The sequence below is a fragment of the Sinocyclocheilus grahami genome, unplaced genomic scaffold, assembly GCF_001515645.1.
Source record: "Sinocyclocheilus grahami isolate Dianchi unplaced genomic scaffold, SAMN03320097.WGS_v1.1 scaffold674.1, whole genome shotgun sequence".
Taxonomy (NCBI): Eukaryota; Metazoa; Chordata; class Actinopteri; order Cypriniformes; family Cyprinidae; genus Sinocyclocheilus; species Sinocyclocheilus grahami.
The window spans coordinates 1,378,875-1,400,758 of NW_015505853.1; the positions used below are offsets into that span (position 1 = coordinate 1,378,875).

General features: G+C 38.1%; 2 protein-coding genes across 4 annotated transcripts in view; both read left to right on the forward strand.

The window, feature by feature from the left end:
• The window catches only part of LOC107559130 (filamin-A-interacting protein 1-like), a 46,962-nt gene that overhangs the window by 23,319 nt on the left and 1,759 nt on the right, over window positions 1-21,884 (forward strand). Inside the window, exons 5-7 of one of the 3 annotated variants that reach the window (XR_001605565.1) lie at window positions 192-2,970; window positions 3,883-3,940; window positions 7,498-7,760. Coding sequence is in view for 2 of the 3 variants with exons in the window: in XM_016242862.1 (XP_016098348.1) it covers window positions 192-2,970; window positions 3,883-4,062 (2,959 nt within the window). In the remaining variant the exon portion in view is untranslated. Of the gene's footprint in view, window positions 1-191; window positions 2,971-3,882; window positions 4,485-7,497; window positions 7,762-21,884 lie in introns of those variants that run through there. The other 2 variants (XM_016242863.1, XM_016242862.1) reach the window with 2 other exon arrangements.
• Window positions 14,687-21,884, forward strand: part of LOC107559129 (collagen alpha-1(XII) chain-like) — a 79,558-nt gene continuing 72,360 nt past the window's right edge. Inside the window, exons 1-6 of the mRNA XM_016242861.1 lie at window positions 14,687-14,850; window positions 16,423-16,525; window positions 19,046-19,162; window positions 19,831-19,974; window positions 20,325-20,381; window positions 21,595-21,858. Coding sequence (XP_016098347.1) covers window positions 16,456-16,525; window positions 19,046-19,162; window positions 19,831-19,974; window positions 20,325-20,381; window positions 21,595-21,858 — 652 coding nt within the window. The 5' untranslated portion in view covers window positions 14,687-14,850; window positions 16,423-16,455. The remainder of the gene's footprint in view (window positions 14,851-16,422; window positions 16,526-19,045; window positions 19,163-19,830; window positions 19,975-20,324; window positions 20,382-21,594; window positions 21,859-21,884) is intronic.

Below are 21,884 nucleotides of genomic sequence, written 5' to 3' on the forward strand. Positions count from 1 at the left end.
TAGTGTGTCTGTGTGTGTGAAGTATATAAACAAATATATATATAAATATTTTTAAATAAAATATACCCGATGGTTGACACTCTCTTTGCTCTCTCTTTGTTGTTTCTGATTAACTTTAATAAAAAGGACTGTACAATTTGACCTTTATATGAATTAATCATTGTGAATCTCTTTCTATTTGATTTCACCAGACTTAAGACACTGTTGGAGCAAGAGAAGGCATACCAGACTCGCAAGGACAAGGATCACAGCAAACGTCTTGAGAAAGTTCAGGAGGAGTTGGTTAAGTTGAAATCATTTGCCCTGATGCTGGTGGATGAAAGGCAGCTTCACATTGAACAGATTGACCAGCAAAGACAGAAGGTCCAGGATCTCAGCAAGAAGCTACATGAAAGAGAACAGCAGTTGGAGCTCAACAACAGCAAAGCTAAAGAAGACAGTCAGAGGATCCAAAGGCTGGAGCTCGACCTAGAACATAAGACCTCCAAATCTTCACAGGAACATGAGGAGATGACCGCCAAGCTGGCCAAGCAGGAGTCTGAAAGTCGACAGCTGCGTCTGAAGCTGGCCAGCATGTCACGCACGATTGAGGAGTTGGAGGAGGCCAATCGTACGCTGCAGAAGTCTGAGGAGGACCTTCAGGACCTGCGGGACAAAATAAGCAGAGGGGAGTGCGGGAACTCAAGCCTCATGGCCGAGCTGGAGAACCTTCGGAAGAGAGTTCTGGAAATGGAGGGCAAGGATGAGGAGATCACGAAAACAGAAGCACAGTGCAAGGAGCTAAAGAGGAGGCTTCAGGATGAGGAAAATCACAGCCGTGAGCTGAAACTAGAGGTTGAAAAACTGCAAAAGAGGATGGTGGACCTGGAGAAACTGGAGGGAGCTTTCAATGTGAGCAAATCTGAATGTGCCCAGCTTCACAACAACCTGGAGAAAGAAAGAACCTTGACAAAGAGCTTGGCGTGTGAGCTGGAAACAGTTAAAAACCATATCAAAGAACTTGAGGGCTCAGAATCGAGGCTGGAAAAGGCTGAGATGGGTTTAAAAGACGACTTGACCAAACTAAAGTCATTCACTGTGATCCTAATGGATGAGAGGAAGAACATGGCAGAACGAATCAAACAGGAAGAGCAGAAAAATGAGGAGACTAACCAACTGTTTAAAGCTGAGCAATGCAAAGTCACGGAGGTCACAGAAAAGCTAATTGAGGAAAGTAAGAAGCTTCTTAAACTGAAGTCCGAAATGGAGATGAATGTGTCCGCTCTTACCAAGGAAAAAGATGACCTGAAATCTAAACTAGCAAGTGAAGAGGAGAAACGAAAGGATCTCAGTATAAAGTTATGTCAGATACAAAGTAAAATGGACGAGCAAGAGGAAGCTGAGTGGGAATCTTCAAGAAACAGAGCTAATGTAGACAAAGTTGAGTATCCTGTTGAGGACAACAAGGTTAAAGAGCTCACAATGGAGATTGAGAGACTCAGGAACCGACTTAAACAGCTTGAGGTTGTGGAGGGCGATTTGTTGAAGACAGAGGACGAGTATGACATGCTTGAGAAGAAGTTCAGAACCGAGCAAGACAAAGCCAATGCTCTTTCCCAGCTCCTGGAGGAAATGAAGACACAGATCACCAAGAACAAGGCCATAGAAAAAGGAGAGTTGGTAAGCCAAGAAGCTGAGCTGAGACTACGCTGCAAGATGGAGGAAGCCAAAACGAGAGATCTTCAGGTCGATGTCCAAGCTCTAAAGGAGAAGATTCATGAGCTCATGAACAAGGAGGATCAGCTATCTCAGCTTCAGGTGGACTACACGGTTCTCCAGCAGCGGTTCAGTGAAGAAGAGAATAAAAAGAAAAACATGAGTCAAGAAGTTCTCAAATTAACCAAAGAGTTAGAAGCTACGAAGCGTTACAGCCGTGCCCTTAGACCCAGCATGAATGGAAGGAGGATTGTGGACGTTCCTCTTGCTTCCACTGCAGTACAGACCGACGCAGACATGAACGAACACATCGAAGACGAGACTCCAGCTGTGTTCATCCAGAAGTCTGTTCTAGAGGAAAATCACCTTATGAGTAATCTGAGGCAGAAAGGTCTCAAGAAGCCAACTGTGTTGGACCGTTACCCGCCAGCAGCTGCAGAGCTGGGGACGAGGAAGTCTTGGAACCCGTGGATGAAGAAGAAAGAAGCTGTTACTATCACTCAGGAAGTTCCATCAACCCAGGAGGTCAATGGAACAACATCACACTCATCACCAGAACTAACGATGTCTCAGAAACCCGGTCAGCCACTCCATATTAAGGTGACTCCAGACCATCGGAGCAGCACTGCCACGTTGGAGATCACCAGTCTACGTGCTGAGGACTTCTTCTCCAGTACCACCATCATCCCAACTCTTGGGCTCCAGAAACCACGCATAACAATCGTTCCTACTTCTATGCTGCCAAAGTCCAAAACCAATGAAGGGCCAGCTGAACGGACAAAGTCTCCAGTCACTATAACGGCCATCTCCAGAACTAAATCTCCAGAGAAGGGTAAGGGCTCTTACTCGGAGCATCCTGCTTCTCCTCTGTCCATCATAACCGTTAGCGCAACTCCAGTCTCCCAGGCGTCCATCTCCCCAGAACCCCATGAGATGACCATGGGCAGGGCCGTGTTCAAGTTGACCCCTGAAAAGCAGACGGTTCCAACGCCCATCCGGAAATACAACTCCAATATTATTACCACAGAGGACAACAAGATCCACATCCACCTGGGGTCAACAGTGTTCAAGAAACCTCAGGATGACAGAAGTGGCTCAGTTATGGTTTGGCCTAATGGTGTAAGTTCAGACAGCAAAGAGATGCAAACGGGGACGGTTCTGCGTGCTCCCAGACAGATGGCAGCTAATGTCGGGAACATGATCCAAGGCAAGATGACCAGCAGCATCACAATAACCCCCATCACCTCGGCCCCATCCAGGTCTACTCAATCTGTGGTGAGTACCTGATTCATTACGATTTTGGAAGATGCGGAACGTTGTGATAGAAAAGTGAGTGAATCAAATAGTCATTTAACAATTAATACTTTGTGATTTTGTGTCCCTAAAAACCAAATGATCATATTCAATCTTTTATATTTCAGTTGCTTCTGAAATGTTTCAAAATGATATCAGGGGGTGTCTGCTCCCTAGATAGCTCTCTTTCAAGGTATAGATAAATCAAATTCAATCTCCCTATCCATTATCGTTAACTAACACTGGAATGTACTGACGTGCTTGTCACCCAAGAAAGCTTGTCAAGAAAATCCTTTAAATAGTGACACAAACTGACCTGTCCCCTCATGTTTAACCTGTTATCAAATTGAATAATGTGTGACCAGAACTAGGCTAACCTTCCTATTCTTGCCTAGCAAAACCTACTAAATCAAGCACCAATTGTAAAGAATAAAATATAATTTACATTTGCAAATATTGAATAGTTTTTAATATTAGATAAAAATAAATAATGAAAAGTGTATATATATATATATATTATAGCATAATGAATAATTGAAAAAAATTAATATAATTTGTAAAGACTTAGACTTAATAACATTCCAACATATTATGTGAATGGCCACCATATTTATTATTATGTTTTTTATTTATTATAAAACTATATATTCATTTAAATTATATATTTGTTTGAATTTTAACATTTAGTTTTGCGTTTAACTTATTTTTGCATAAATAACTGACCATTTAAGACCCCTTTATAAACAGGTTAAAACTTTCATTTTCAGAAACAGAAAGTTAACCTGCATAAATGCAAACACAAAATGCACTTACTATGGCAAACACATGGTTTGTAAAAAAAAAAAAAAAACTCTCTAAAATGTGATCTCATATTTCCCTTTTCCTTTTTCTCAGCACGGAACGGATGTGCAGTCATCTCGCTCCACGGCAACACGAATCCCCATGTCAAAAGGTATGAAAACAGGGAAAGCGGTCTTGTCCACAACGTCACATTCTGAGAGCCAGTTTATGAAAATTGAATTGAGGAAATCTGCAGTTTGCAGCTCTGCAGCCGGAGCCGGAGGAAAGAGCTGAGATTGGCTCATGTTAATGTGGCACTGGAATTTAAACTAAGCACTACCGAACTGAATGAAATCTGAACAAAAGCGTTGCAATGTAAAACAAAGCAACCATTGGCACTGTGGCCTCCATTTCTAGATTTAGATACATGATTGTAATATTGTAAATACTGTATGTTAAATCAGCCTTTATGTACAGACATTTATAGTTGGATCTCAGACAATTGGAATGTGTGCATGTGTGTTTTTTGTGCTAAAACACTTTAACTAACCCTTCACTGTTTATTTTTTCCCCCTTTAGTATTTATTTTTCCATTTACCATTTCACTAAGGTTTAATTCAGTAAAACTGCTTGTGGGGGTTTCCAGAGGAATGGAAATGTATTGTGTTAAATGTCACTGAATGAATTTTGTGATTCCACTAAATAAATATTATTTTTTGTTCAGAATACATAGAAACATTCTGTTTTATTTTATATTTTGGGTTTATTGATTATTTATATATTGAGATTTGATGGGAAATGCTAGGAAGAAAATGGGGGAGGAAATATTTATTTCTATCATAATGTATGTTCTATATATCTATGTAAGGGCATTGAACTAAGGTCAGGAAACCTCCATAAATTGTGAATAACATTTTAAACCATATTGATATTAGTTAAGCATGTTCAGTGGATAAACTGATACTCATGATTCACCCATTTTGAAGACTACATGTTCTGACAGTGAAGGAATTTGATATTCCTAAAATTATACCAATGCCTTTTGTTTCCTTGCAATTCAGTAACACATTCTGAATCAACTTAACACTGCTCAATAACACAATTTTGTATTGTATGTAAAAGTTGATCAAAATATTTATAAATATAAGCATCACATTTCTGCTTCTAAACTTTCCCAAATGTCTCACCCCATAGGCGTCCACTACTGTAATCATACATTTTATTTATCTGTATAAACTGAGGGAGGGGTCTAAATTACTGGTAAACAACATTATTTTACAGATTTACCCTGCATTGAAACCAGAATATTCCTATAATGAAGGTTTTGACACACATTTATGACTTGTATTGCAAAGGAGAAAAAGCTACTAAGCAAGTTTAGTGCCCTTCACTTTAAAGGCAGGGTAAGAGATTTCTGGTAGCCAATGTTGATATTTGAAATCACCAAAACAAACATGCCCCTACCCCAAAAGGGTCTCGCCCCTATTTTGATAGCTCCGCCCCACACACATACGTACGCAACCCAGGCAACGATTAGTTCCGTGAAGCAAAGCAAAACCAATGCTACACCGTGTCTACACCGGACGCGAGTGGCGCGGCGCGACAAAATACTTTAGAACTCATAATCAGTGATGCTGTCTACACCATATATATATATATATATATATACATATCTATGGTCTACACTAGATGCGGCGCGGCACGACACGACAAATCCCCGACAGAAAACTGCTGCTGCGTTCTATTTATGATGTATTGACACAAATTTCAAATGATTTTCAACTGATCGCAGGCCTTCCGCTCCTTGAGTTCTCTCCAGCGCTGGAAAGCTGATCCGATATTTACACGGGTCCTACTTCTTGCCTTCTTGCCTTAAGCCTTCGTTTGTTCCGCAGATGGTTTCCTCTTTTGTTTTTTATCCACCATCTCTATCTATCTTTCTGTTGCTCGGCTCGGACTGAACGCTCTCTCCTCCACATCATGAGTAGACACGCCCCTTACTGCTGATTGGCTACAAGTTTGTTTTGCTATTCGGCCCGAATCAGTTTTCTAAAGCGTTTTTGAAAAATCGCTTACCCCACCTTTAACGAGAAAATGGTCAGTTAATTTTTTAGCATCCTAAAGAAATAGCTTGCTGAAAATCTACTCACCCTTAGGCCGTCCAAGATGTAGATGAGTTTGTTTCTTCGTCAGATGTGGAGAAATGTAGCATCGCATCACTTGCTCAGCAATGGATGCTCTGCAGTGAATGGGTGCCGTCAGAATGAGAGTCCAAACAGCTGATAAAAACATCACAATAATCCACAAGTAATCCACACCACTCCAGTCCATCAGTTAATGTCTTGTGAAGTGAAAAGCTGCATGTTTGTAGAAAATAAACCCATCATTTAGGCATTTTAACTTCAAACTGTCTGTTTATAATCTATAATAACGCTTCCTCCAGTGAAAAGTCCACCGCCTGTTGTCCGCTCACATCAAAATCCAAACGATACTTGGTCTGTGCAGACTTCTCTCCTAATTCAGACCAGATGACTAGTTCACGGAGAAAGCAATATTATGGATGGAGGACTTGTATTTGAACCAGAAGCAACAGTTTGAAGTTAAGAACGTCTCAATGATGGATTTGTTTCTTCCAAACACACAGCTTTTCACTACACAAGACATTAACTGATGGACTGGAGTGGTGTGGATTATTGTGATGTTTTTATCAGTTGTTTGAACTCTCATTCTGACGGCACCCATTCACTGCAGAGGATCCATTGGTGAGCAAGTGATGCAATGCTACAAAAAAAAAATTATCTTTTCAGATGAAGAAACAAATTCTTGGATCTTTGATGGCCTGAGGGTGATTACATGTTCAGCAAATTTTCATTTTTGGGTGAACTATTCCTTTAAGACATCTCTATGAAGTGTTCTTCTGCTGATGTTACTGTGTGATCAGAGTTTAGTGCTCAGTCGAGGCCATCTGGGAGACTGAGAACGCTGTTAGGAGAAATAAGAAACAACAGCTGGAGATCTGGAGTCCCGTTTAAGATCCAGATTGTGTCCTTCTGCCTGATACAAACTCGGCAATTACACAAATAAAGACAGGCTTTTAATTTATCTGTTTAGCATTAAAGGAACAGTTTGCCCAAAAAAAAGGAAAATTATGTCATCATTCACTCACTCTCATGCCGTGTGACTTTCATTTCTCCGTGATGCTTTGCAGAAGGTTCAGAATGATCTTTTTCATATGAGGCCTGGTTCTGCTGAGCTCTAAAAAAGCTCTCAAATCGCGTTCAAATATGCTTTCAATTAATTTAAACGACATTAGCAACAGATGAGTTTGGAACGACACTAGGGTGAGTAAAAGTTTTAATTGTTAGATGAACCTGAAAGCTTTTGTCTTTCTCATGAGAATAAGCTGCTGTTTTGTGTGTCACTATCAAGGGCTTTTTAAATCAATTATTTCCATTTTCACAGCAGCTGACAAACTGACAGTGTTCATTTTCTAATCCATCCATGCGCAATAACAGGCTTTGGCAGCTCGCTGGATTCAACGGCGCGCTGCGATTCCCAGAAAACGATTGTAAAATTGCTCTGATATTTTCACCATCCATGAACTTGGCCTCTCAAAAGTGCTTAACATGAATATGTGAAACTGATTCTTTCCATGCAGTAGTTAAGCCGTGGGTTTCAAGGGATTGTAGTGTTTCACAGTAAGCTCACTTTCCCTGTTTTCATCCACAGAGAATGTTGTGCTCCATGTGAATCGAGAGCCACGCTGAGGCTGTTTCAGATCCATAATATGCCTGACAGAAAGGTCTCTACATTTGCTCTGCATCCAAACAATAGAACGAGGGTCGAATCTGTCAAAGCTGGTTCAAGCACAAGGATCTGTAGTGTTGCTCCATATCTACATGCATACAGACTATATCATCAATTCAAGACCACAAGACAGTCAGTCAGACGGCAGATTGCTGAACTCTGGATGCCAGACAGTAAAGAAAGAGGTCAAAAATGCAAGAAGAAGAGAAACCGATATGTTTTTTTTTTTTTTTTTACATGTATTTTGAGAATAAATACTTCAGTAAAACATGGGAAAGTCAACATGCAATCAAAACTGACCCCTTTTACTTCCATGTTGTGTTCGGAGAGGATTTTATTTTTCCCAAAAATGCTTGTTAATGTTATGGCGTTAGACTACAACCTACTGACTTTAGTCACACAGGGTACAGCAACTTTCCAAATAAACTGGATAATTTTTGCACTTGGTTTCAATCTTTTCATCAACATGTTTTCTTTCATTTAGCACAGGTTTTGTGTTTCTTTTTTGGAACGGATTGATCGTGAGCATTGATCTGAGCTCATGCACTTCAGTTTCTGAGTGAACATTGCCAAAATTATCCACAAATGATGCTTCTTTCACTCAAAAAACTGAGGTGCTTAAGGTCAAATCTATGAGACATATGATCAATTCAGTTTCAAAAAGAAATACAAAACCTGTGCACATTGAAAGCAAACAAGTTGACAAAATGACTGAATCCAAGATCTGGTAAAAAAAAAATATAGCATATTAAGAGATATTTTCGTTTTTTCAAATCCGGTCATTTTTGACCGGGAACACCAAATCTCGTTAAATATTCTGTTTCACCCGGAAATGTATTGCATTATGCATAAATTGGACTATGTAAGCAAGTTCATGTTGACTTTAGGCACTGATTTAACGTTAAATCATATATTGTTTGTTTTGAAAATGACTGGTTAAAGTGTCATCAATGTTATTGATCATTTATCAGTCTCATTGATGTGTTAAAAGAGTGAGAGAGGGTCAGTTGGGGAAAAAGTACATTATACTCTATATTTAATTAAGTCTAAGAACTGCGATCCACAAAGTCCTTATAATCAACAACTGTATTTAATTTCATTTATAGCGTATGACCTCTGTGAATGCAGTATGAGCTCACTGAACTGAAGTGTGTGTCTGCATATGAAATGAGAAATTCACCCAATAAACACATTTATGAAGCACGCGAATTTATGGTCCACTGGATGCGTTATAATCTGCACCACAGACTTTTAAGGTTTAGGGACAAATTCAGATTTGCATGGGTATGTCGGACAATCATGTTAGTACAAAGTGGTTTTTCAATTAGGGCTGTCAATCGATTAAAATGTTTAACCTAATGTAGGCTTATCTAATCAATAGTATATTAATTGCACATCAAATTTAGCTGAGAAGTTACCCACAAAAGCTAATTTAAAGTCATTACTGTGTAACATGAGAAAAGCATGTAATAGATATGACAAAAATAAGCTTTTTTTTTCATTTTTCATTTTTTGTGTGTGAACTATCCCTTCAATTAGAATTTTATTTATTAATATGGATTTTTTTCCATTTCAAATTTTTTATTAATATGCAGATACGAAATAATTTTTTTAATGAAATGATACTCTAAATATGACACTAAAACTGCCTGTAGGTGGCAGAAAATGTCTTAAAGGGATAGTTCACCCAAAAATAACAAAAAAATTCTGCCATTAATTACTCACCCTCGTGTTATTCGAAACCTGTAAGACCTTTGTTCATCTTCGGAACACAATTTAAGATATTTTTTGTGCAAAGAGAACTAAAATAACAACTTTATTCCACATTTTCATCTCTACTGCGTCACTAGTGGACTCGCGTTCACGACGCTTGCCTTGTCCAAATACCCACACTTGCGGTCTTTGCACTTGACCACTTGACTACTTATATGACGTATTTCCTGTATTTGGCCCAAGTGTTCAAGTGAGCATGAAGACCACAAGTGTGCGTCGAACTTTTCATTACCTGATGGGACACACTTGTAGTGTTGTAAAAATGCAAGCTTTATTTTAATTAGAATTTTAAATACTTAGCATTTTAAAATCAACTTCTAAATGTCTGTTCAGTAGTCCCTATAACATGACCATTTTAATTTGTGGTGCTTCTAATTAAGTGATAAAAAGCAGTTGCAAATGTTGTATAAAATAAATATCACCACAACTCATCTTTGCACCAATAAAACGTAAAAACACTGTTTTTCTACCAAATTATATGCAATATCTAATTATTATATTAATATTTAACTTGCATTGGAAAAGTATCTGTGACCTCTCGCGAGATCTCGGCAAAAAGTCTCACGATTTATTTCCAGAACATGATGCATGATGGGATACACTAAGCCTCGAGCGGTATTCGTGATAGTGTGGGTTTAGTGTGCGTTAAGGGCACGCTCTGCCGTTTTTAAGACGTGGGGTATTTGGACAAGGGGGCTATCATGATGCTAGCGTGTGGCGGATCTGGGTCAGCGCCGGTCATCAAGTGACGCAGTAGAAAGTCGTTATTTTTGTTTTCTTTGCGCAAAAAAGTATTCTCGTAGCTTCGTAACTTTACAGTTGAACCACTGATGTCACACGGACTACTTTGTCGATCATCTTGGTACTTTTCTGGACCTTGATCGTGGTAGTTACCTTGTTGTCTATGGAGGGTTAGAGAGCCCTCAGATTTCATCAAAAATATCTTAAATTGTGTTCCGAAGATGAACGAAGGTCTTACGGGTTTGAAACAACACGAGGGCGAGTAATTAATGACAGAATTTTTATTTTTGGGTGAACTAACCCTTTAATGAATAAAGCATTCATTCATGCATTTATTCATTCATTAGACAGTATGCAAAAATGGCATGCTTGTGTTGTGCTCAGTGTGTCTCAATTTGCTCATTTCCCCTCTAGCATTATGATTTTTATTTTTCATCATGTGTCAGTGAAGAAACGTTTCTAGGACAGTGTCTTGTATTTGATCGGTGTCTGACCCGGATGAAACATCAGTGCAGTTGTTCTCCTGAACAGCAGGCGGAGGCTTTTCCCTCGACGCTGCTTCATGACCTTTATTTCAATCAATGAAATCATGACAATAATATATTTAAATGATTTAAATAGGCCAGATAGCAGCTTTTCTGCTGTTTTTTTCTGCTGGGGGTTGTGTTCATTTAAGGGCTGTTAATTGTAATGTAATGTTTTATATGATTTATATTTCCCCTTTCTGTGTAAACACAGCGGACTTTGAATTGTTTCTGAAATTTGGCCTGTCTGAAAGTCCTCCACCTGAGTGAACTTGATACAGCTGACGAGCTGATTTCGAAATCATTGAGCAAAAATGAGAAAAGTGAAAGCTAGTGAGGAGAAAAGGTCGTCGGATACAACACTTGATCTAATGAATGACATTCAGGCATTTTCTGGGTTATGTGAAGGTATTAAATGAAGATAAAGGTCTCTGACTGTGGAAGGGGGAAAAAGTATGATTATGGTATTTGATCTGTGATTCACTTCATGTTATCTGTTTAGTCTTCAGTTTCTGTTGTCATTGTGACATGCACTGTAAAATAAATTAAAACAGTTTGTTTTAAATTGTAATAATATTTCACAATATTACTGTTTTACTGTATTTTTAATCAAATAAATTCAGCCTGGGTGAGCAGAAGAGACTAATAAAATAATAATAAATAAATAAATAATACTGACCCCAATCTTTTGAATGGTATAATGTAATTAGACCAAATGATTCATGCGTTAAACTGCTGAAACACACATTTTCTAAATGATTTAAAACAAATTCATGGTTTACGTCACTGTTAAAATCGGTATATTCTGAATGTTTGTTATCAAAAAATCTAAGGTTATTTTAAAATTTGTCATATTTGGTTATTCTTTACAGTACTTTTAAATATTTTTGTCAAACCATGAGACTCTGCAGCCGGTTTCCAGACGGCAGATCTCCAGCACCGTCCGCAGACGGCTCAACAAGGTGCCGGACAAACAGAAACTCTTTCAGGTATGCTTGTCACTTTTCATCTCTTAAATGATAAACTAATGTTCTTGACCCATAATATCTTTACTAATAATTTGAGTTCTCCCTAAAGGCCTAACAGTGCATATTGTGCTCCGATCTTATTGTTTTGTACACACGTTTGTGTTTTATCATGCTTTATAGGTGCTTATCAAAATGTTGATTTATGTTTCATATTTAGGTGGCCAATGGGATTCCGGTTCATCTGAAGCGAGGAGTCGGTGACGCTGTTCTTTACCGTGCAACTATGGGTCTCACAGTACTAGGTATGTTACTGCAGGGTGTTATGGGTAATTGCTGCAGTACATGGTTGCTTAGATCATGTTATTGTGTGTTTGTAAGGGTGCTGTGCATGCTGGGTAGTCGCTTGCTACTAGTGCACACACCCAATGTCTATATATGGCACATTCTTATTTGTACAAGAGTTAATAATCATGGTAAACTCTTATTGCTGATCATTATTTATGTCACTTTTCAGGAACTGCATATGTCATATATGAACTAGTAAAGGCAGCTCTCCTGTAATATTTTATCATCTCTTAAATGATAAACTAATGTTCTTGACCCATAATATCTTTACTAATAATTTGAGTTCTCCCTAAAGGCCTAACAGTGCATATTGTGCTCCGATCTTATTGTTTTGTACACACGTTTGTGTTTTATCATGTTTTATAGGTGCTTATCAAAATGTTGATTTATGTTTCATATTTAGGTGGCCAATGGGATTCCGGTTCATCTGAAGCGAGGAGTCGGTGACGCTGTTCTTTACCGTGCAACTATGGGTCTCACAGTACTAGGTATGTTACTGCAGGGTGTTATGGGAAGTTGCTGCAGTACATGGGTGCTTAGATCATGTTATTGTGTGTTTGTAAGGGTGCTGTGCATGCTGGGTAGTCGCTTGTTACTAGTGCACACACCCAATGTCTATATATGGCACATTCTTATTTATACAAGCCGCATTATTTGATGTGATATTTTTTTGAGTTAATAATCATGGTAAACTCTTATTGCTGATCATTATTTATGTCACTTTTCAGGAACTGCATATGTCATATATGAACTAGTAAAGGCAGCTCTCCCGTGACGTAATGAGCGTTTCACACAATATATTCATTCCTTAATTTGGAAGGTAAAAGGGACCAAATTGATTTGAATAAAAGAAACGGTGCCCGTCTTTAACAGACAAATCCTGATTGTTGCACTTTACTCATTAAAAATTAAAAACCCCCCCCCCCAAATTAAAAGGAAATAAAAAATTGCATAAAGAAAATTATTTTAGGAGTCTTAGGGTTTTTCCGTTGCCCGTTCATTTTCTTTGTGCAAGTTTTCTTTTTTCTTTTTCTTTTAAAAGACCCCAAAATCAAAAGGAAAAAAAATCTACATTTTGCATAAAGAAAATTAATGCACAGTGCATCCTAAAGTAATAATATTCTGTATGCAAAACTTTTTTTTTAATGGCATTTCTAAGATGATTTTCCATAAGAATCCTCTTTAATTCTGGTTATCGATGTGGTTTAGTTGTTTGTCTTCTGATTGTAGGCCTCTCCTGTGAATAATATTTTAATTGTGCGATAATAATCTTCTCATAAAGAACATGAAGAAAACAAACAACTGTGTTTTTCCTTCTAAAAGTGTACATAATGTCTGAAGTTAAGTGTTAATTGATGAGGCGTGTTTGTAACTCACGACGCAGCATGCTTTTGATACTGTGTTTTTTGGATGTCTTCAACGGTTCCCAAGAGACAAACAGCAATGTGCACTTTCTTTTCGTACTTCAAAACAATGAGAATTATGAGATAATTTTTAAATTAAAAACAGTCCTGAACTCGGCTGAAAAAAATTAATAAACTTAATGATCAGAAATCTAACTCTGTCCTGACTGCCAGCTGGCACCCATGTGTTTCTAAATGGCAAAATGTTTATTCATCACAGAAAACTCTTCTTTTATGGTTTAATAATTAGATCAATGGTGTAGTTTGGGAGGGAAGGGGCGTTTTGATTCAGAAGTTGTGTTGAACATCTCCATCTGCTTTGTGTGTTACCCGAGTTGACCACTAGAGGCCTACATATTCAAATAAATGGAAATGCATGGTTGAAAAACTGATCTACGAGCTGAAATTCATGTTAACGGTACAGATACTTTCGATGTTACAAGTACATAAAATTAAATAAAAATTAAAAAAAACAAAAAAATATTTTATTTATTAAAAAAAAAAAAATTGTCGTTATGGTCCAGTCCAGCTAAAAAACAGCTAAGATGTTCCCCCAAAAAATAAAAAAAATAAAAACACACAGCAACAGGCATATAAGCTTGATTTTACAACCGAGATAATATCACAGAGAGAGAGAAAAAATACTTATTGAAATATTATTTAACAAGTTTAACCAACCACAAATTTCGTTATTGTCTCAATTAGAGACGTTGGCGTGAAGATGTTACCATAGTTACCGCTGGCGCGCTTTTCGTTAGGACCGTTGGGCGACACATCATAAACATAAGTGTAATTATTTATCAAGACATAATGTATTTACATGTCGAATTATATACAAAAATTGTATTTTGTTTTGCTATAGTTGGCATTTGGGTTAATAACTGCTAGGAACACAGCGAACTCATTTTTGTTGCCACGCGAGACGAATCGCCTCAGTTTGCGCTCCGAAAATGACCGACAGAAATTCATTTGAAAAGGTTCTCCCGCATGAAAGTCATCGTTTAATTGCTTCGTTAGTTATTTGTAACACCCTAACATTGTAATCGAGTTGTTTCATTGTCTTATGTGTCCGCAATGGCTATATAAATAGCGATTCCTTTTGAATGTCGTCGGGAGTATGTGTTCCGTAGTAATCCCCGCCGAAACCCGAAACACTGGTGAGTGACATGCTGCAGGAATGCCGAAAATATGCGCGACTTTTCCAAAAGCGCATCCCAACCATGATCCCAAGATTCCCAACACACCCACCGCACACAGGCGCGTGACGTCAGAGCTCGGGGTTCGGGATCAGCCCCCTGTTAAGAAGCACATTCTAGTCTGAGATCCCGTGCATTTGGAAACAGCCTTCACGAGCTGTGGGGTGAGCGGACCCTCCTCTTCATCTCCATCACTGCAGCATCACGGAGAACCTCTGCCTTCCTGAACAGAGCTTTAAAACCCCTTTGCGTCTGGGCGAATTTCCCATCTTCATTCAGCAGTTTTGTGATGTATTGAACGTTTTTGGAAACCTTGGGGAGTTTGGTAAGTTTTTTTTTTTTCGTTTATTGATTAACCTCGTTATACATATTTGTGGAGGAAGATGATATTGCTCATAAATGTGAGACGTAGGCTAGTAGATAGATGTGATGTGAAATCATGAATGTGCGCACACTGACCCATTTTCAGCAGCTCGGATCACTTTTTCCATAGACGCTGTATGGTGATTTCATTTTTTCCATCACTGTCGTTGTGCTCTTTTGAAGTAGATTGGGATGAAACAGATTTATTTTGTTTTCTTGGGAAATCTAGACCACTTGTAAGATTCATGAAACCTCTATGACTTTCTTAGCTGAGTTATTTAAGGTTTATTCACTTAAATAATAGCCTACAGGTAAAGTGGGACTACTGGCAAAGTAGCTCCTTTCTCTGTACAGTGTGGTGGAGATCTTATATAAACATGATGTGCGAAGTCTATCTGGCATCATATTTTAAAATAACGGCAATAAAAAGTATCCCACTTTACCTGTTTTCACCATATGAAGAGGGTTTTAAGACTTATGTTTGATTATTCATTCAAATTTACTTTACTTTAATTTCTTAGGCTATTACAAAACCAAACCCAAGATGTATTATAGGCACAATGTGTTGTTAAAGGTTTGACTCACACATGTCCTTTCACCTTTTTTATTTGTTTTATTTATTTATTTAAAAAAATGATTACCTTTTAAGCTAAACATTTGCATAAGACATAATTGCACAAGTTCCTGTATGTTTTTCTTTCTTTCTTAATTATTTGAATAACCTTTTGCCCTAGTTGGTCCAAAATGGTTATACTGTGACAAATGCCTTTGTAAAATGCAGATGTAGTCTCTCAATTAATATGGGGTCATATAATGACTGGGAAATGTTGAGTAAAGTAGTTTTAGATTAAGTACATCACGTCACACTGCTTGAAATGAGTTTTGCAGAGTGAAAACGAATTACTGAGTAATATTAATGAACAACATGTACCTATTGTGCAAATATTTTGTGAGCTGCTTGTTCTTACATTGGTAATTATTCAAAGTAGCATGCAATATATGTAACATAGAGACCAAGTACATTGCCAAAGTTTAGAGGCGGAGTGGTGAGTTGCTCTCAGCATGAATATCAGGATGTGAAGTCAGATTTTTTCCCGGCACAACAGGGGGCGCAGGAACCCTGCAGAAAAAGTTTTCCACTCCTGATGTGTAGGATCCTAAAATCAGGCAAATTTCCAGACAATTGCATACAGTCTATAACTCACAGTTTCCGATGTTAAACAGATGAATAAGCAGATTACATACAGCATGTGCAGTTTATAAACGTTTTGCCATTAAAATGCTGTAGGGAATGTTTTTCTAAGACCCACAGTGAGTTATTTTACTTAGCGTCCTTGTTTTATGAATATTTTCCAAAATATTTGGACTATTAACCATCTCTTGACCCGAGAAACAGCTGGAATTTTGAATACAAAAATTATTTAAATCAGATTTGAATGAGATCTCTTGCAGTGAACTGTGCTGGAGTTGAGTGTATAGTCTTTTTTCGGATTGATTCATGAGCAACGTGTGTGTAATTTGGTTGATTTTTCAGATTGATTGATGTTCTGCTGATACTGGAGTGAAGATGTCGCTCAGGCGTTTGGCAGCGGCCGCTCTCCTAACACTCACAGTACTGACATCAGTGAGAGCTCAAGGTAAAAAAAAATAAGCCAACAAATCTCCCTATTCACCCTTGTAAATTACAAACACAACAGTTAAGATCATAGCAGTGTTTCCCATACATTGATTTATTTGTGGCGGTCCGCCACAATATCAGAACCTCCACAACTTTGTTGAATAAACATGAACACTGCACGTTTCAAAATCGAAACCCGCTGCGGGTGTTTTTATATCACTGTATTTATAAAGGAATCCGACTGTCTTCAGAAAATTTTGGATGTCATTTTCATTTCGTCTTGCATGTAATGCCTGATAAAGCAGCGTTTGTGAGCTCAGCGCTGTGTGTGTGTGCGCAGCCGTTACCGGGGAAACCTCTATCTCTCCTGCTCTTCAAGCGCCTCCTGCTGGCAGAGAATGAATTTGTATATACATGCCACCACAAATAGAGTGCAAGTCTGTGGGAAACACTGCATAGTCTATTATATTTAAAAATATATAAATATTAACTGTACAATAACAATTGTCTGTTTTGGTGTGTTCATTATTTTTTTTATTTTCTTTGTATTATTTTATTTTCATTTAATTCATATGTCCACAAAAATAGCGGAGAAATTGTGTTTAAACATTAATGCATATTAATGTGAATAAATGTGAATTTTGATGTGTAATGTCTCTGTTTAGACACTAGGGCGGACTGATCAAGGACTTTTACTGTCCTAAAAGATTTGTTTTAAACATTTGGTGGTGTTTATGCTAGTGGAAATTGAAATGTATGACAGCACAGGATATTTAATGACATCTAACTGTGTTTTTCAGCAATTAATTATTCAGTAATGTCCACTGTAATTTTTTTCAATTATAGGGTAGAACATACTGTCTAAAGCCAAATCCAGCAAAGGTTTAGTATATGAATAGGACTTGCTTTTAAGTATTTTCCGTAATCAACTTAAGACCCATGATCAGCTGCAGGATACCAGACATCTCAGCCAGACAGATTCACATTCAACTTTTTCCTCTAGTAAAACACCTTTTCATGTATTTTAGTACGTATGTGCTTCAGTAACTGAGCTCTTGGTAGGTTTGAACAGTCTTAAAGGCAGAAAAACTGCCATTTCAAATCATTGAATAAATGACAGGGTGTTAAAGCACACATCGCCAGTGTTCAGTGGAAAGTATAGTGGAACATTTTACAGCTTTTATTTGGGGAAAAAAAAAATCTTGATGTTGAGGCCAAGTTTCCCTTCTCCGCTTTCCACACTCTTAGGGAACAAAAAGACAAAATATGAAAAAAAACCCCCACTTCTTAGGAAAGTGAGAGCAAGAAATAATTGTGTTTCTTCTCAATGCTGCATTATGGAAAAATAAGAAAAGCATGTTAAACATGTTCCACTAAAATAAAATATGACAGCCAGACAAATACCTTAACCAACACTAACACTTTCTTATTTGACATGGTTATTATTAGATGCTCAGCACAGTGAGTTAAATGTTGTTAACTGATGCTCCAAAGAGCTTGAATTGGTGAAAAGCAGAGGAATTTTGGTTGCACCAAATCTGGTTTGGATCGAATGGACCCCCACCAAAAAAAAAACAAAGAGGAAAATCTAGAATGGGTGATGAATGAGTGGTGTGTATTTGATTGTGGATGTGTGCGATAGCGTTTGTGTTGGACCAATTTGGAATCAGAAATGGAACCGATTGTGACATCTGGTCAGCCAGGTTGGTAAATCTTGATTTTGGTGAGCCTGTTCCCGGTCAAGCTTAAGCCCTGGTCAAAATTTGACCAGAGCTGCGGCTTCACAAAATATTTTATTGTGATATTCCAACATGCGCATGACCCATATGTTCCACACAGATACTGACCTTCCAAACACAATACAACACAAAATACCACAAGAATATCACTTTAAAATATTTCCAAGTCCTCTACATGTACATGAACTCCTTTTAGTCCCACAAGTTGTTGCAGACAACTTTTCATGTACAAGTGCATGAGTCCTCTAGTTCATCTAGACTAGTGCGTCCCGTGTTACATAACCTCTTTTTGTATATATTTACTTGATTGTAACTATCCTTTATCTTTATATTTCATTAAAGGTTGTTGTTGTGCACCATTTTAAGTGGTTTGCAATGAAAAGTGACTACATTAATGCAACTGCACACAAAATGTCCATTGTACAATCAACACTTCTTATCTATCTGTGACAACATCTTTTCAAATAGTTCAACGCAGTGTTTGGCTGCGTTGGATTGACTGCAATGAATGCATGCAAGTCACAAGTTATGGCTCCATGTAATGTTTTGTCGAGGTCTTTGTGGAACGCGCTTTACGTGTCTATGCTTGAGTAGTCAATGGCCCTAAGGTCAGACAGCTCAAACAGATGTCATTTTGACCCAAAATGGCCGTCGCCCACTTTGTTCCATGTTGCCTTGAGTCCTTCCCCAACAGTGAACTTCACTGTTGGGATTTTGTCCATAAACGTGTGCTCTTCTCATAAATACAGCTTTTGGAATGGTTTCTTGGAAATAACTTGATTCACCTCCTATTTCCACAGTAATGCCTCCGTCAGACTTGAGGTTTAAGATATTAAACGAAAACACAGTGCAAATGACATGGAAGCAACCGCTGTCAAGAATTGAGGGCTTGAGAGTAGTAGTGACATCGGATACAGGTGGGTAAAAACGTAAAAGCACCGCACATGTTGAAATTATAGCGCCAGCATGAAACATTTGCAATCAATTTTACATGTGTGACGCGTTTCAGAATGAAAATGTATATTCAACAAGGGAAAATAAATGACAGAACAATTTTTTCCCAGTTGGCTATGGGTTGGATTCTGAAAAAGTTGGCACTCCATACAAAAAAAAAAGTGTAGTATGAAAGTAGCTTTTGACTTCATGTTGACTTGGTAGTGATCTGGGTAGTGCTAAGGGTTGTTCAGACATGTAATGGTAGTCTCATGATCTACTGCCATTGTGCCCTTGAGCAAAGCACTTAACCTCAGGTTGCTCGAGGGGAACTGTCCCTGTAGTAAGTGTACTGTATTTTGCTTGAGATAAGAAAGCATCTGGTAAACTACAAGTAACCTTAAAACTCACTGCCACAGGCAACCCTTGGGAAATGTGTTCTGGCGTGCCCTTCAAAAATGATTTAACATGGACTGTTACTCATCACTTGTCTTGGGAAGTCATAAATGTTTATCTAATCCAGCTCTTGTGTGTCTAGACTAGATTTATCTACTTATAAATTAAGGTTGGCTAGATGTTATCTTCATGTAGATTGTATATCATGATATGACACTTAAACATTGTAAATGCAAATGCTTCCTTCTCTCTATAGAAGAATATGTTAAGGAATTCACACTACCTCCATCCGCAACCAAAACCTCCATCAGAGATTTGACCCCCGATGTGGATTATCTTGTTACGATAACTTCATATTCTGGATCGGAGGAGAGTATACCAATCTCTGGTCAAATTACAAGTAAGTGGCAAGTCATCTTATTCCTTGAGTTTTTCCTTTAGTATGTCATGTTGATGGTTCACACTGTCATGGAAGGCCTGGAAAAGTCAGGACATTTTCAAATTGGGGTTTGGAAAAGTCGTTGAAAATTAATTTGTTTATTTCTAGGTTTAATTGGGGGAAAATCCTTCTATACATTGTACACTTATATATTAGAAATGGTTTCTTGTGATTACAATCCCTGTAAAATATCTTTATGGAGTAATCAGAAATGACTAGAGAAGGCATGGGAGTTAATTGACCAAAAGGCCTTTTAATGGAAGGAATTTATTTGCTTTAATATTTATTGATTTTTTTTGTTTCTGTTTTAGTCCAATCAAGTGGTTTTGAAGGAGGTACCAGGAAACCTCAGGTCTCTGATGCAGTCAGTAAGTACACACCTCCAGGCTCTTTCCATTGCTATGTGATCGCTGCATTTTATCAGGAGTTTCCATACAAGTCAGTATGCAAATGTGTATATGTCTTTGTTTCTTTCCAAATGTATGACTCCTGATAACAATTTAGCTTGTTAGTCAGCATTAACTTTTCCAGACATGATAAACTGAGCCAACGTTTCCAGCATGACTTTTGGGTGAGAGTTCGTAAGTGGCCCCTTTGTGCCTGATTTGAAATAAAAAATAAAAAAAAACCTCTCGCAATGCAGAAAGTGGAAAGCACTACAGCTCTGCTCTTTACAAGAGTGCTGTGACCTCGTCCTCCAGATGAAGGTGAACAGCTTTACTTTTCCTTTCCTACATTAAGCAGAAGTGGAAAATCCAACCACCCCTCACTCTTGCCCCGAATACCATAATGGTTAGTTAGCATGCCTTCTGCAGACGACTCGCTAACAAAACCCAGTCGTAACGCTCCAGTGCTTCCCTTCTGCTGGCGCAAGTGGAAAATAAGTGAATGTAATTACTGTAATAAAGTAAGGCATGCTATGTTATGTCAACAGCTTCCTGTCCTGTCCCGTCTGCGATAAAGGTTTGGCAACATCTCACCAAAGATGTAGCCGACACAATCCATTCAAGGGCATAAAATTCCACAAACTGTGGTTGAGGGCAAATATGATTAAAAGAAGAGGAATTTTTCCAAACTGTGTGAAGGAATGGAATTAATTTATGGAGTTCAAGAGTGAGGGAAGGACAAGTAATGACTCGCCTAATAACATTATGAATAGAGAAACACACTCAACCCATATGTCAATGAGGAATGAGTTGTAACCAGTGTATATTGCATAATAGATAAATGTGGTGCTGTTGTGCAGGATGTTCCCCTTCTTATTTGTACATGTAGCCTACATTTTTGTATGTTTTGACTGACACTCAAGCATACTGTATCAATTAACACATAAACCTTTTCAACATTTATGACATGCAAATCCACTGAATCTGCATGGTGCTATAATACTAAAATATTTGGTCTTTTTCTGAAATAGAAAAAGAGGACAGAATTTTGAGTTCTGTGCCAAATGTGTCTGGCAAAACTATTAAAAGGTTTATATTTTAAAAGCTTTGCATCCTTTTCAAAAATCCATCCCCATTTCCAAAGTCAGATCTGTCTAGAGTTTCTTAGCTTCTGACTTCTAACTCTTTTTCCCAGAATGCTCAGCAAGTGCCATTGCTGACCTTGTCTTCCTGGTGGACGGCTCTTGGAGTGTCGGGCGGGAAAATTTTAAATTCATCCACAGCTTCATTGCAGCCATGGCAGGCGCATTTGACCTCGGAGAGGACAAGACTAGAGTGGGTGTGGTTCAGTACAGCACGGACACCAGAACTGAGTTTAACCTTAACCAGTATTTCAAAAGGGCTGAGCTGCTCAGAGCCATTAACAGTCTGCCATACAAGGGTGGCAACACCATGACAGGTACCAAATTCGCACTTATGTATTCA